The following is a 14,616-nucleotide window of genomic DNA, read 5'->3' as shown; positions in this document are numbered from 1 at the left end:
ATGAGCTTCTATCTGGGGCTACAGCCAAAAGACCTGGGCTATAGTCCCCCATCCCATCCCCACCCCTTGAGACGCTGCTGGCTTGCTGTCATGCCAGGCTTTTCAATTCCTCTATCTCCACTGAGAGGACATCCCTAATTCTGCAGGCGTCCAGCCTCTCTGCGGCTTTCCACTTCCGCCCGCGTTGTCTTGCTGTTAGCACCTGCTCTGGGGCCAGGAGACTTGGGCTCCCAGGAAGCAGAGGTTGGGCTAGATTCTGGTGCCAATAACCCAGGGGTGCCAGTCACTTCATAGACTGCCTGGCAAATAACATGCAAATACTCTTCTTGCCAGCAGCCAAATCATTGACTTGCACGTGGCATCTGCAGCCGGGCACTGAGCCTGGGTATGGCAAGGAACGACTGTTATCTGTTCCTAGTCATGGCACTGGCACTGCATCACAAGTAAGGAATGGGACCCAAGAATTGAAGAGTTCATGGAATCCCCAACATCCTGATGAACCCCAAGACATTACAGTAATGAGGTGAACTTTCAGACAAAGTCAGTCCCCTCAACTTCCATTCCTTGAAACGTGCTTGTGCGTGGAGGTGCGAGCTGCATAGATCTGGGGGTGGAGGGGGGTTCGGGTAGGCCGGGTGTCTGCAAACATCGGCTAGCCAGATGTTTTGGGCTATGACTCCCATGATCCCTCACCCTTGAATATACTGGCTAGGGATGGTGGGAGTCGGACCTTTGGTGGGGTGGGGTGGTAGGGGAGTAGTGGCAGGAAAGTGGTACTCTGTTCTCCTGTGCAGAATGGGCAATGGTGACTTTTGAAGTGGCATTAGTGTCGTAAGTGCTGACACAAGACAAACTGGACATTAAACCCAGTTCTCTTCTCTCCTCACGTCTATATTCTGCTTTCGTCCTTTCGGTTTGCTTATTTATTTTCTCTTTTTTTTCGAACTTCCTCTTTCTTTTTCTTTCTCTTTCTGATTGTCTTTTGTTCTATTTCTTTCTTGCTCGCTCTTTCTTGCGCTCTTTCTTGCTCTATTTCTCTTTGCTCTCGTTCAGTCTCTTATTTGTTCTCTCTTTGTGGTTCTTGTTTGCTCTTTGTCTCTAGTTTGCTCTCTCTCTCTCTCTCTTTTTTGCTCTAACCCTCTGTCTCTTGCGCTCTTTCTTGCTCTCTTTCCGTCACTTGTTTGCTCTCTCTTTCTGTCTTTTGTTTGCTCTCTCTTTCTGTCTCGTGTTTGCTTTCTCTCTTTCTGGCTCTTGTTTGCTCTCTTTGTCTCTTGCGCTCTTTCTGCCTCTTGTTTGCTCCCTCTCTTTGGCTCTTGTTTGCTCTTTCTTGCTCTCTCTTTGTCTCTTGTTTGTTCTTTCCCTCTGACGCTTGCACTCTTTCTTGCTCGCACTCTTTCTTGTGCTATTTCTGGCTCTCTAGCACTTTCTGTCTTTTGTTTGCTCTGTCGCTCTTTCTTGTGCTCCTTCTTGCTCTCTAGCACTTTGTCTCTTGTTTGCTCTCTCTCACTCTTTCTTGCGCTCTTTCTTGCTCTCTTGGTTTCTCTTGTTTGCTCTCTTTGTCTCTTGTTTGCTCTCTCGTCTCTTTTTTGCTCTATCCCTCTTTCGTCCTCTTGTTTGCTCTTTTCGGTCTCTTGTTTGCTCTTTTCGGTCTCTTGTTTGCTCTTTCTTTGTTTCTCTGTTTGCTCTCTTTCTGTCTCTTGTTTGCTCGCTCTTTCTTTCTCTCTCTGGTTTGCTCTCTTTCTGTCTCGTTTATTCCCTGTGCCTCTTGTTTGCTCTCTTTCTGTCTCTTGTTTGCTCTCTCTTTGTCTCTTGTTTGTTCCCTCCTTCTGTCTCTTGCTCCCTATGTCTCTTGCGCTCTTCCTTTCTCTCGCTTTGTCTCTTTTTTGCTCTCTCCCTCTGTCTTTTACATTCTTTCTTGCTCTTTCTGTCTCTTGTTTGCTCTCTTTCTCTCTTGTCTGCTCTTTTCTGTCTCTTGTTTGCTCTTTCTTTGTGTCCGTTTGCTCTTTCTGTGTCTCTTGTTTGCTCTCTTTGTATCTTGTTTATTCTCGCCTTCTGTCTTTTGCTCCCTATGTCTCTTGTGCTCTTTCTTGCTCTCTTTGTGTCTCTTGTTTGCTCTCTCTCTCGTGCTCTTTCTTGCTCTCTCGCTCTTTCTGTCTCTTGTTTGCTCTTTCTGTCTCGTTTATTCTGTGTCTCTTGTTTGCTCTTTCTGTCTCTTGTTTGCTCTCTCTTTGTCTCTTGTTTGTTCCCTCCTTCTGTCTCTTGCTCCCTATGTCTCTTGCGCTCTTCCTTTCTCTCTTTGAGTCTCTTTTTTGCTCTCTCCCTCAGTCTTTTGCATTCTTTCTTGCTCTTTCTGCCTCTTGTGTGCTCTCTTGCTCTCTTGTTTGCTATTTTCTGCCTCTTGTTTGCTCTTTCTTTGTGTCTGTTTGCTCTCTCTCTTTGTCTCTTGTTTGCTCTCTCTCTTTGTATCTTGTTTGTTCTCTCCTTCTGCTCCCTATGTCTTACGCGCTTTCTTGCTCTCTCTCTTTGTGTCTCTTGTTTGCTCTGTCTCTTGCGCTCTTTCTTGCTCTCTCGCTCTTTCTGTCTCTTGTTTGCCACTCGCCAGCCCAGGGACTGAGCCAGAGATGTTCAGTTGTCTCATGGCAGGTATTCCTAGCCCAGCACGCCTCTGTGTTTAATGGTGCTCTCGTACATGTCATCCTGAGTCCTGCCTTTTAAAATGGGGCGATGAAAAAAAAGTGCCGGAATGTTAGGCAAACCCGGAGTGGATGTGCACACCTGGAATGTGGCAGTTTCTGACCTACAACATAATTATATATAATCTCACCAGGGCACGAACCTGTCCGCTTACTGGGGACTTTTTTGAATAATAATAAGTGTGTTGTCCCTCCCTTCCCAGTCATTGGGCCCCGAGCCGCCTCGCACAGCTGTGCTTAAAGGTACAGCGTCCACTTTCCTCCTCTGCCGTGCGGTGCACCGGGTCCCGGAGTGTGGCGAGCCTGCGTCTTTAAGCACAGCTGGAGTGCCCTTTTCTCTCTCGGGCAGGGGTGTGCGCGCGGAAAGGGGGAGGGCCACTCGAGAGGCGGCTCCCTCCCTCCCTCCCTCACCCAGCGCTGGGCTTTCTTCCGCTCAAACGGATTTCTGCTGCAGCGGAGAGGGGCGTGTGTGTGTGTGTGTGTGCCGGACACGGGGCTAGCTGCGGGATCCCCCTGCACATGGAAGACGCCGTGCCGTAAAGACCCGGCGGGGGGCGGCAGGGAGCAGCCTGGGGGGCCATGAGTGTCCTGCAGGGGAGAATGCTCCAGCTGCCCAGACCGAGGGGGGAGCGCCAGGCACAGTTCACTCGCAGGTAAGGGGAAGCAGGCGTGACAACGGACGCATACTGATGTGCCCCTCTCTTCGATGCCCCCGCCAATGCCATTTCTTATGAGGTACCCAGCGCGTTATGCTCCTATCTCTTAAAATCAATTTCCCCCATGAATGCCAGGGGAGGGGGACGCTCGTGATCGGTTGCCTTTTTTTTCCATCTCCAAATGTTCCTAGATATTGTGGGGTGGGGGCATGGCTAGTGTTCCTACCCACCTCCCGAAAAGGGCAGCCTTGACTTGCTTAGTAACTTGGGATTGGGGTGATATCGGGTGCCTTCCTCGTGCCCCTTGAACATCTATTGTGTTTAAGGTAATATGAACAATGTTGATGAAGGTCAGAAATTAGGGGTGGGCTGGCCGAGGGGGGGGGTGCATATTCCTGCATGAGACATATATATTTTTGGGGGGCTGTGGTGGTCTTTCTGCCCCCCCTTTCTTGGCCAGAAGAGTTGAACTCCCCAGCTCTACTTGTGCCCTCTGGGGGGGGTCCTGGGAGGTGAGAAGTTAAGTGGGTGGGCAGCACGCTGAGAATGGGATTGGGGGCACTGGGGCAGGTCTGTGTTCGCCCCACCCCCCTCAGTGTCCACAACCTTGCCACTCCCCCAGCCCAGCTGCAAAGGGGGTGTGCCTGCCCGTGCCAGGGCATGCAGGCACAGCCCGCGGTTGGGGTGATGGTGGCCTCTACTCTGCCCCTGTGTTCGCCTGGTCTGCCCCAGGCCCTGTCTCGGAATCGCCTCCAGAAGTTTCCTCCCTCGGATTTGAGTTGGGTTCATACCGTCGGATGTGGCACTAGTTCGCTTCATTTTGTGGGAGTAATTTGTTTTTTGGGGGGGGGGGGGGTTCTTCTTCCATGGGCATGGAATGTCTTAAATGTTCTAGGTCCGCGGCCGTGGGGTGGCGCATCAGTCCTTCTCATTGACCTTTAGTGGTATCTGGTCGCTGATTTCTGCACCCCCCCCCCCGACCCCGCCCCCCCAACTTTGAATGTGATGGCAATGCCCGTGTGGGCAGGGTCCTTGCAGTCAATATGTATCCCTCCTGGGGGAGAGCACAGGAACACTCTGCATATTACCGTACAGTCCCAACACCACCCCCTCCTCATGAAACCTCTGTAATGGCTGGAAGCGATTGGGGGGTGGGGGAGAGGGGTGCACAGTGTGTGGATTAGACTGAGGCGGGCGTGGGTATTGTCAACCTGTCTCGCTCCTCCTTGGCACATCTGGGGGGGGGGGGTGCATGGGCATGTGTGCTGCTGCCGTGCACCGGTGCATTCGCCGTCTGCAGGTTGGCTGCGGGTGCATCGCTTTGTTCTGCTGGCTGAGCACCCGCACGCGCGCGCCGCCTCCAGTCACTGCAGGCTGGCATGGCCCACACATGCTTTGCTTTCCCTTTCTTTGTACATGTTCTCTGGGGAAAAAAAGGACTGTTAATGCCAGGGTGGTATACGGGACGGCAGAACATGTGCTCCGTTTCATGGGTGGTGATTTTTATTGGGGGAGGGGGGGATTCTTGTATTCGATCCGGTTTCCTAGCAACCATCCTTGAGGGTGGAGCCGGAGCACTGAGGTGTGATGCAGCAAATGGCACTGTAGAGAAGGATGTGGCACAGGGGCGAATACATGCACATGGCACCTATTACCAAGCTAGTGGCCTTGCAGCGTTCCGGGGAGGCCCAGGGGTGGGTATGGTGACACACAAGGCTGTGGGGCAGAACCAGGGAGATGGGCATCACAGGGGGGCATCTTTATTGAGAAAGGGTTAACACCTGGACAGCTATAGCGAGAAAGGAAAAAACGGGCAGCCATAGTGGGATGGGTAACACCGGGAAGGTACAGTGGGGATGGGTAACACCGGGAAGGTACAGTGGGGATGGGTAACACCGGGAAGGTACAGTGGGGATGGGTAACACCGGGAAGGTACAGTGTGGTGGGTAACACTGGGAAGCTACAGTGGGGATGGGTAACACCGGGAAGGTACAGTGGGGATGGGTAACACCGGGAAGGTACAGTGGGGATGGGTAACACCGGGAAGGTACAGTGGGGATGGGTAACACCGGGAAGGTACAGTGGGGTGGGTAACACCGGGAAGGTACAGTGGGGATGGGTAAACCAGGGAAGGGTACAGTGGGGATGGGTAAACCAGGAAAGGGTACATTGGGGTGGGTAAAACGGGAAAGGGTACAGTGGGGTGGGTAACACAGGGAAGATACATTGGGGTGGGTAACACAGGGAAGATACATTGGAATGGGTAACACAGGGGAAGGTACATTGGGATTGGTAACACAGGGAAGGTACATTGGGATGGGTAACAGACCATGGTATTGTGTGATGGGTAACAGACCATGGTATTGTGTGATGGGTAACAGACCATGGTATTGTGTGATGGGTAACACATGGGTGGTATAGTGGGATGGTTAACACAGGGAAGGCATTGTGGGATGGATAACACAGGGAAGGTACAGTGCAATGGGTAACACAATGAAGGCACACTGGGATTGGTAACATAGGTGGTATATTGGGATGGGTAAGAAAGGTGGTATATTGGGATGGGTAACACAGAGTTGGCACAGTGAGATGGTAATACAGGGATGGTACAGTGTGATGGGTAACAAAGGGAAGGCATAGTGGGACGAGTAACACAGAGAAGGTACATTGGGATGGGTAACACATGGGTGGTATAGTGGGGTGGTAACAAAGGAAAGGCATATTGGGATGGGTAACACAGGGAAGGTATATTGGGATGGGTAACACAAGGAAGGTACCTTGGGATGGGTAATGTAAGGAAGGTACATTGGGATGGGTTATAGTGGGATGGGTAACACAGGGAAGGAACCTTGGGATAGGTAACACATGGGTGGTATAGTGGGACGGTTAACACGGGGAAGAAATAGTGAGGTGGGTAGCACAGGGAAAGGCATAGTGGGATGGGTAACACAGGGAAGGCATAAACTTAGACTGGAAATCATTTTACCTTCTGTCGTTTACTCGTTTTTTTTTTTCTTTCTAAACCACTGTTGGCTATGGTCCTGTTGTGTTCTTCCTCGCGCCAAGATGCCTTCGGGTGAACGTGCGCGTAAGAAATTCTCCTAACATAACCTGGTAATACAGGGAATTATAGTGAGATGGTTAGCACAGGGAAGGCATAGTGTGATGGGTACCACGGGGCAGGCATAATGAGATGGATAACACAGGGCAGGCATAGTGTGACGGGGTAACACGGGGCAGGCATAGTGTGATGGATAACACGGGGCAGGCATAGTGTGATGGGTAACACGGGGCAGGCATAGTGTGATGGGTAACACGGGGCAGGCATAGGATGATGGGTAACACTGGGCAGGCATAGAGAGATGGGTAATACAGGGACGGTATATTGAGATGGGTAATACAGGGACGGTATAGTGAGATGGGTAATACAGGGACGGTATAGTGAGATAGTTATCAGAAGGAAGGTACAGTGGGATGGGTAACTCATCGCAGGCACAGTGAGATAGTGACACTTATGGTATAGTGGGATGGATAATAGGAGAATGCATAGTGGGAGGGGTAATAGGAAAAGGTATAGTGAGGTGGATAACAATGCTATGAATATCCCCAAAAGAGCAGCGTTGGATATCCCCAAAAGAGAGCACATATCAGAAACCAGAAAGCAACCCAAGTGACTCTCTATACAGGACAACATTGACCTAAAAACTATCTGCCTGACTCACAAAGCGCTTAACTACCAAGCCCCCCCCCCACCCCCCATCTCACAGACAAGTTCACATGGAAAGTGTCCAACAGAATCACTAGATCATCCAACATACGATGTCTGGTGGTGCCCAGATATAATTTAAAAAGAGCCGGAGGCACTAGCTTCCCTGTATTAGCCGCCCAGCTATGGGACACTCTCCCGCAGAATATTCAAACTATTCAAGCATTCAACAAATTCAGAAGCCATGTTATCACATGGATACTTAGCAAATCATAAATACAACAGTTCTTAGATACCACAAACCTTTAGGTGGGACTGCACAACTTGTACTTATGTCGCCCTGTACTACTGCTATGACCTAATGCTGGAATGTAAAACATGTATAATGTATAATATGTAAATATCTACCATTGTAATCTTACCTTGACTGTTTAAACTGCATCTCTCATGCACACAATTGTCTAGACTATGCCATGTAACCATTAATGTCCTTCTAGCGCCCAATTACCTCCGGGTCAGGTGCGCAATATAAATAAAATAAACAAACAAGCAAATAAATAGATTAGTAATGAGGGGGCAGAATAACAGGAATTTACAGTGGGGTGGGTTACATGGTGGAAGGTATTGCGAGAATGGCAGCAAGGGAGGAGATCTAGTAGCACGTAAAATGGTACAGTGAGATAACAAGGGGGAGATATAGTGCGATGGGTAACACACGAAATGCATAGTAGGATGAGTAGCAAAGGGAATTTCTAGTGGGATGGGTAGCACAGGGAAGGTATAGTGGGATGGGTGGCACAGGGAAGGTATAGTGGGATGGGTGGCACAGGGAAGGCATAGTGGCATGGGTAGCACAGGGAAGGTACAGTGGGATGGGTAACACACGAAATGCATAGTAGGATGAGTAGCAAAGGGAATTTCTAGTGGGATGGGTAGCACAGGGAAGGTATAGTGGGATGGGTGGAGCAGGGAAGGTATAGTGGCATGGGTAGCACAGGGAACGTATAGTGGCATGGGTAGCAATGGGAAGGTATAGTGGCATGGGTAGCACAGGGAACGTATAGTGGCATGGGTAGCACAGGGAAGGTATAGTGGCATGGGTAGCACAGAGAAGGTACAGTGGGATGGGTAGCACGGGGAATGTATAGTGGGTGGTAGCACAGGGAAGGTATATTGGGATGGGCAGCACAGCAAAGGTAGAGTGAGATGGGTAATGGTTGAAGGTCTAGTGATAGTGGTAGCAAGGGGCAACACAGGGAAGGTATAGTGAGATGGGTAACACAGTATAGTGGGGTGGGTAATGGACAGAAGGTATAGAGAGATGGGTAACACAGTATAGAAGGATGGGCAATGCAGGAGAAGGTATATTGAGATGGGTAGTGCCGGAGAATGTATAGTCAGGTGGGTAATATGATGAGGATGGTATAGTGGGATGGGTAACGCGGGAGAAGGCAGGGTTCGAAATTGAGTGGACCTATTTAGCTCCTGCTTGTCGTTTTGAAGAGACTGATGAGCTTGATACCAACAGCTCCAAGAAGCTTCTTTTGGCTCCTGAGGCCATCTGATGCCAATCAAAGACACCTATGGGTGATCAGAACTGGGCATTTCACTACATCATTTGCAGAGTGGTCCCTACCATCCAACATCAGAAACAAGCACTCCTACCCAAGCTTCAAGAAACTTGTGAAAGCATGGCTGTTTAACAAATATGACTAATGTTTAAATAACTGTATGTCTGCCTCTGTTACTGCCTTTTGGTCTTCTGGACAAACATTGTGATACCTCCGGGTCTCGGCGTTACACAAATATAACTAACACATTTGGGACAAAATATACATTTACATTAGAACACATTGGTTCGACATTTAAAGCTTAAGTGATCATAAATGATGGACAAAATGATATGTTTGCATCTTATGTAGAAATTAGATTTATGGAGCGCTTTGTGCTCCTCGTTCCCACTGGTAGCTCCTAGACACTGGTCAATGCTGGATACCCAGGAGCTGCTTTTAGCTCCTGTTTATCCGATCTTAATTTCGATCCATGAGATGGGAACGTATAATGGGATGGGCAACATGGGGCAAGGAAGGTGGATAACATTGGGAAGGTGGCGAGTTAGCATAGGGCCGGTAACACAAGATCAGGTAGATGTTGCGTGAGGAAGCACAGAGGCAGGTTTCGTGAGACGCTGATCACAAGGGTTCCTCTATAGGTGGAGGTGGCAAACGGGGAAACTATAGTGAACCTGGGATCACGGGGACATATGTAGTGAGGCCCGTGTATCGAGGTAACGCGGGATCAGGTAGATCTGTTGTGAAGACGCATAGGGGCCCGTGTAGCGGGACAGGTATGAGGGTGGGAGTGGATGCATGTTTGGGGGCACCGGGGCTTGTATTGTGTGGCATCCAACACAGGGCCAGATAGTGAGACGGGGAGCAGTGTAATTGGCATTTTGTAGCCCAGTGGCGGCGACAGTGGCAAGGTTAGCCAGGGCATGTAGACGGAGTGACTGACATATCTCAGGGCAGGTAACATGAGTATAATGATATGATAGGTTATTTATAACCTGCTTAATACCCAGAGGTTTCTAAGCGCGGACCCGAGTACCGGACCTGTGTTGCTCCTTGTCGTCTTGCTTCCAAGAGCGAGCGCGTTGCCCCAGAGCTATCCTCCCGAGACGACTAGTGACACAAAGTTGGTGCTAGTGAGGCTGGTGACCGCTTCATCTGTATAATGAGAAAGAAACCAGGAGTCCCTGGTGTGACGAACATGCGTTTATAGTGAGATGCACACCACAGACAGGGAGAGAGGTGACGTACAGAAAAAGCGAGAGAGGAAATGTGGGGCAGACGTAGCGAAACAAAGAACGGGGGTGGGTATAGCAAGAAAGATAAAATGGGGGAAGGTATATTGACCCCCCTCCCCCCCCACCACTCCCATGGCAGGTGTGTTGAGACGGGCAACCTGGGGGCAGCTGTGTTGCAGTGAGCATAATGGGGCAGCCATATTAATCCGGGCAAAATGGGGCAGCGCCAGTGGGACAGGTCAATCAAGAGGGATACAGCGTTTCGGTTAATCCGGGGTGCAATAGGGTACAGGTGACGGCCACAAAACCCTGTGCAGTGGCAAAGGCGGCTGCTGTGAAACTGCATGGGAAGAAAGCTGGGTCAAGGGGTCTGGGGATGGCGCTGTGAGACAGACCAGGAGCGGGCAAGGGACGGGTAACGGGGAAACTGGCACGTGTAGTGGAGCAAGCAGGCTGGGACGGTAGTCCGTGTACAGCCCAATCCGTAACTATGCCAAGGAGGAATTCTGGGAAACCCTTCATGTTCCGAGCCTGACATGCCATTCGACGCCGACAGCACCCCCGTGTACCTGCACCTGTTGGCAGGTTCCGATAGCCTGGCCCAGCTGGTGGCGTGATGGCATCGCGTTGACGTTTGTAGGCCTGACAGCTGGCTCCAGTCCAATGCCTGCAAGAGCCAAGCTTTTATTTGAGGTGTGTGTGTGTGTAGATCTAGGAGTTTCTACCAAAAAGGCCAATCGGAGGCCATTTCAGTTTGTGGGTGACTCGAAAGGGAGAGCATTATAGGAGGGTTATGGGGGGAAGGGGGTAACACGCGTGGACCGGAGGAGGGAAGGTGAACTGCGAATGTTTTAATGCCAAGTCATTATCTAGTTGCACGCTAGCACCATCGCTCAGACGGTCCGCGTCATGATGCAGCTCAGTGGGTGATGTGCCCGTTTCTGTGTGTGACGTGTCATTCACAAAGTGCTGAGCAGCCCTTTCATCCGCCGAACGTGAATCAAGTGCGTGCAATTGAGACGAATAAAACTCGCTCGGGGGTGTGTTATTTAACTCGGCCACGTGCATGGGTCTGCGAAGCCCCTCTGGCGCAGTCCGCGTTGCAGGCCGCGGTCACGTGCTTAGCCGCACAGCTGTGCAGAGCCAGGCCTCGGGGAAGCAGAGACGGGCCTGTGGGACTTAATGCCGCGGGTCCCTGCTCTGCTGAAACCGGCACCACTTGGAGGTTGGCTAAAGTTACCCGCAGACACAATTAACCGTGCATGTTTAGGATTGGAAGGAACACGGCTGACGCGTCATCACCGCGGCTTTCCACACATGAAGGGGGAATATATACCGATTAAACGGAAACGCGCGGCGATTTTCAGACGAGGAACAAGCGAGCCATTTGTAAAGAGTGTGATCGTGTTTGTAACGCTTATGTTTAATAAGATAGAAGGGGGGGGGCGTTACCGTAAACCTCCCGCAGTTTTGAGGGAAAAAGTGCACGCTCAGGTTACCACGTTCAGATCGGATGCGGCAAAGAAGAGTCCTGTCATCCACTGCCTGGACGACCTTCGCTGGGGCTGGGGGGGGTTCCCTTTCAGACGCTCTGATCTCAGTTCCTCCGCGTGACAAAGGCGGCATTGTCTGTCTGCAGCCTCGCGCGTGCTCCCAGCTCCTCTCGCTTGTCTCTTTATTGACCCTGGCCTCAGGGTGTGGGGTCTCTCTGTGGGGGGGGGGCGTCTGTCCACGGACTTGAAGTGAGCAGCGCCACATTGTTGCCAGGGGCCTATACCGTGTGTGAGAAGTGTCTTGAATGAGCAAAGAGTGCGTTGTGTAGAACCCTTTCATCCCCAGGTGTGCCCCTCTCCAAACTTTACACGAAATGTGAGAATCGTCAAAGTCCGGGCAGTGCTTCCAGGCGCGAGGCTCCGGAAACTGAAGAGCTTCCGGGTTTTAGGATTGGTCCATGCCAGGGGGGAGCCTGTGCATTCGGGCAGCTTTCCTGCGGTGCCCGGCATTTAGCTGTGTCTGCTCCCTGGACCTGTAACTTCGGTTGGAAAATGTCTGCGGCCTGGGCCCGTAAAACCCGTGTAAGCGGACATACGTTTCTCTACTGGACCTGTACATTTTGTTCAACCAAAAGGTTTCATTTAGAGGCAAGAGCACGTGATACCTGTGGATCTCGAGGGATGGCTCTGCGCTCTTTGGCCTGAGCCTGTAAATTACGCCGTGGCCACTAAAAAAAAACCTGTCTAACCATCTTCAGATTAGAAAGTCTTTGAAGACCTACTTGTTCTAGAATGGATAGGCCAGTCTGCCTACCCACTCTACCAGCACCGTGATACCCATTGGTGACCGTGCGCTTTACAAGCTCGCTTAACATAACATAACATAACATGTGTACCCTGGCAGAATGTCCAAGTCTGTTCTGCTCTGCTTGGACCTGCAGCATTTTAGATTGGTGCCGCTGGGGATTAGCTCTGCTAAGAAACAAAATGGTCACACCCGGAGGGAGAGCTCTGTTGTCTGTGGCCTGGACCTGTAAGATCTGTTTACCCTTATGGGCTGCTGTCTGTCACACGCTAAGGGATAGCTATGCTGTCCATGACCTGGACCTGTGAGATCCGTTTACCCCTTTGGACTGCTGCCTGTCTAAGCCTGGCAAATCTACTTAACTAAGTTGCTTTATTTGAACCCGGGCCTGTAATAAGCGTGTGTCTTTCAAATGGCCATGATTGTTAAATACTGAGGGGTAGCTCTGCTGTCCATGACCTGGGCCTGTTGGATCTGTGGTTTTACAGTTTCTCTGCTCACTGTGCCCTGAGCATATGTGATTTAAACTACTGGTTTGTGTCACTGCTTGAACCCTGGGCCTGTGAAATGCACGCAGCCTGTAGGACAGCCAATGTCGTCGTGTTTAGAAGGTAACGGGGTCTGAGATCTGAGTGGGCCTGGACACACGAGTCAGCCTGGCTCTATTGCCAGCACCTGCACTATATGTCTGGTCCAATAAAGAGCACTGTTATTGACTGAAGCGATGACGTTCATTGTGGGCGCCGGACCTGCAACAGGAGTGTAACCAGAACGCTAGCTCTGCTGTGGGTTGCCAAGACAATCTGATATGTTTGGCCAATAGTGAGGTGCCCTGGTGCCAAGATTAGAGTTCTCACTTTAGAAGTTTGCAAATGTTAATACTATGCAGCTTTTATAATGCTATGTTACTTGGCATTTATATAGCGCCTTATGTATCATTGGTTTGATCTCAAAGCGCTGGTAGGTTGAACGCCCTCGGAACCGCAGTTCTTCATGGCATTGTCTTCCTGCTTCGAAGCGCTGGTAATCCAGGTTTTCTTGCGTCCCAATTTATTAACCTCAGTAGGATGAAAAACCCAATAAAAAATGCAGGGCCGAGTCACTGCCTGGAGTCTACCTTGTCATTTGCAGTCTGGCCGCTTGTCAGATGCAAGCTCGTAACTCCTGGGCTATCTACACGGCGCACTTCCGGGGAAGGCGGCAAGTTCTGCAGCATGTCAAGGGTTAAAGCCTTACTTCAGGGAGGTATTGCTCTGCCGCTCTCCCCGCAGCGGCGCGGAGGCTTTTGTGCAGTTCTGGGAGGCGGGCTGCAATCTGATCTCGCCAGAGAGATGAGGAGATCAGACCTCGCAGGGGCCGTGGAGGGCAGCAACGGCTGTGGCTTCCTGCCCGGGGCAGTTACACCTCCTGCTTGGAGTTTGAGTCGGAGAGGCGGCTGTGGGGGGAAAGTGTTTGTGAAGTGTGGCGACTAGACAGACCTACGCTGTGTGCCTATTCGCGTTTTTCATTGAAGGTGCTGTGTGGGTTAAGCTGTTTGTTATTAAACGGCCTTTGGCTGTGTGATGAACACACAGAGCTTGTGCGCATCTTTGTGTGGCCGCGGAGCTCTGCCATGAGAACGTTCCCTTTGTTATGGTTTTGTGTGTTGGTAAACCGTGTGCTTGTGTGGGAAACTGTCTGCAGTTGCCTCTGCGCGCATAGGTTTCTGCGAGCAGTTGGCCAACAGTGTCACTTTACATTTTGGTTAGTATTGTCTTGTGCGTGTGTGGTGATATTTGTGGGTTGGAAAGGAGTGTGCTTGTTTGTGTGCGAGTGCACATGAACTTTGCCCTCGTTCTGTGGCTCCTGTTTTGTATGGCAGTTGCACGGATCAGTTCTGCGGTTCTGCACATGTCTTACATTTTAAAGTGACGTGAGGTAATCGCTGTCAGATCGCGGTGCCCGTGGCAGACGTTCTGTCTTTGCTTTTCAAGTCCCTGTTTTTCTTGTTCTTAGCCTGTCTTGCCCCCCTTTGCCTCCGTTCTTCGCATCTTCTGCTTCGCTTTGGCATTTTCCATCCACCGCCTCCTGACTGCTTTGCTTTCTAGTTTGGCCCTCACATCTCATGATTCTCTCTTCCCCTCTCTCTCTCTTCCCCCTCTGTCTCTGCCTCCTTCTCTCTTTCTCCCTCCTGCCTCATTCTCTCTGTCTATGCTAAGGTGGAATAGCCCTAACTGAATGAAACTAAGGAAAGTCGGAGTCAGAGTTCAACTTAAGTCTCTCTGTGTCCAAAACCTAAACTTACCCTCAAAACTGAAGCTAAATAATGTGCAGGGATATCAATAATAGAAGCAATATTGTTTTACTCAAAGTTTTGAGCTTCTTTCAGCTCCCAGATTTTCTTCAGCTTCCCTTCCCCAAGTGCTAGAAACTTCCACAAAAGTCTCAAGATGACCTTTTTAAAGCTCAAGGCAATAC

General features: G+C 50.6%; 1 protein-coding gene across 8 annotated transcripts in view; it reads left to right on the top strand.

Annotated features, from left to right (window-relative positions):
- Window positions 1–14,616, top strand: part of NAV1 (neuron navigator 1) — a 999,939-nt gene that overhangs the window by 769,880 nt on the left and 215,443 nt on the right. The window contains exon 1 of one of the 8 annotated variants that reach the window (XM_069633629.1): window positions 3,125–3,346. The exons of the other annotated variants lie outside the window; for them this stretch is intronic. Within the exon in view, the coding sequence (XP_069489730.1) occupies window positions 3,273–3,346 (74 nt within the window). The 5' untranslated portion in view covers window positions 3,125–3,272. Of the gene's footprint in view, window positions 1–3,124; window positions 3,347–14,616 lie in introns of those variants that run through there. 8 annotated transcript variants of the gene reach the window in all.

The sequence above is a fragment of the Ambystoma mexicanum genome, chromosome 13 (assembly GCF_040938575.1).
Source record: "Ambystoma mexicanum isolate Mex_15411 chromosome 13, UKY_AmexF1_1, whole genome shotgun sequence".
NCBI lineage: Eukaryota > Metazoa > Chordata > Amphibia > Caudata > Ambystomatidae > Ambystoma > Ambystoma mexicanum.
Note: the sequence above shows the minus strand (reverse complement) of the source record. Positions and strands in the feature narration are given on the sequence as shown.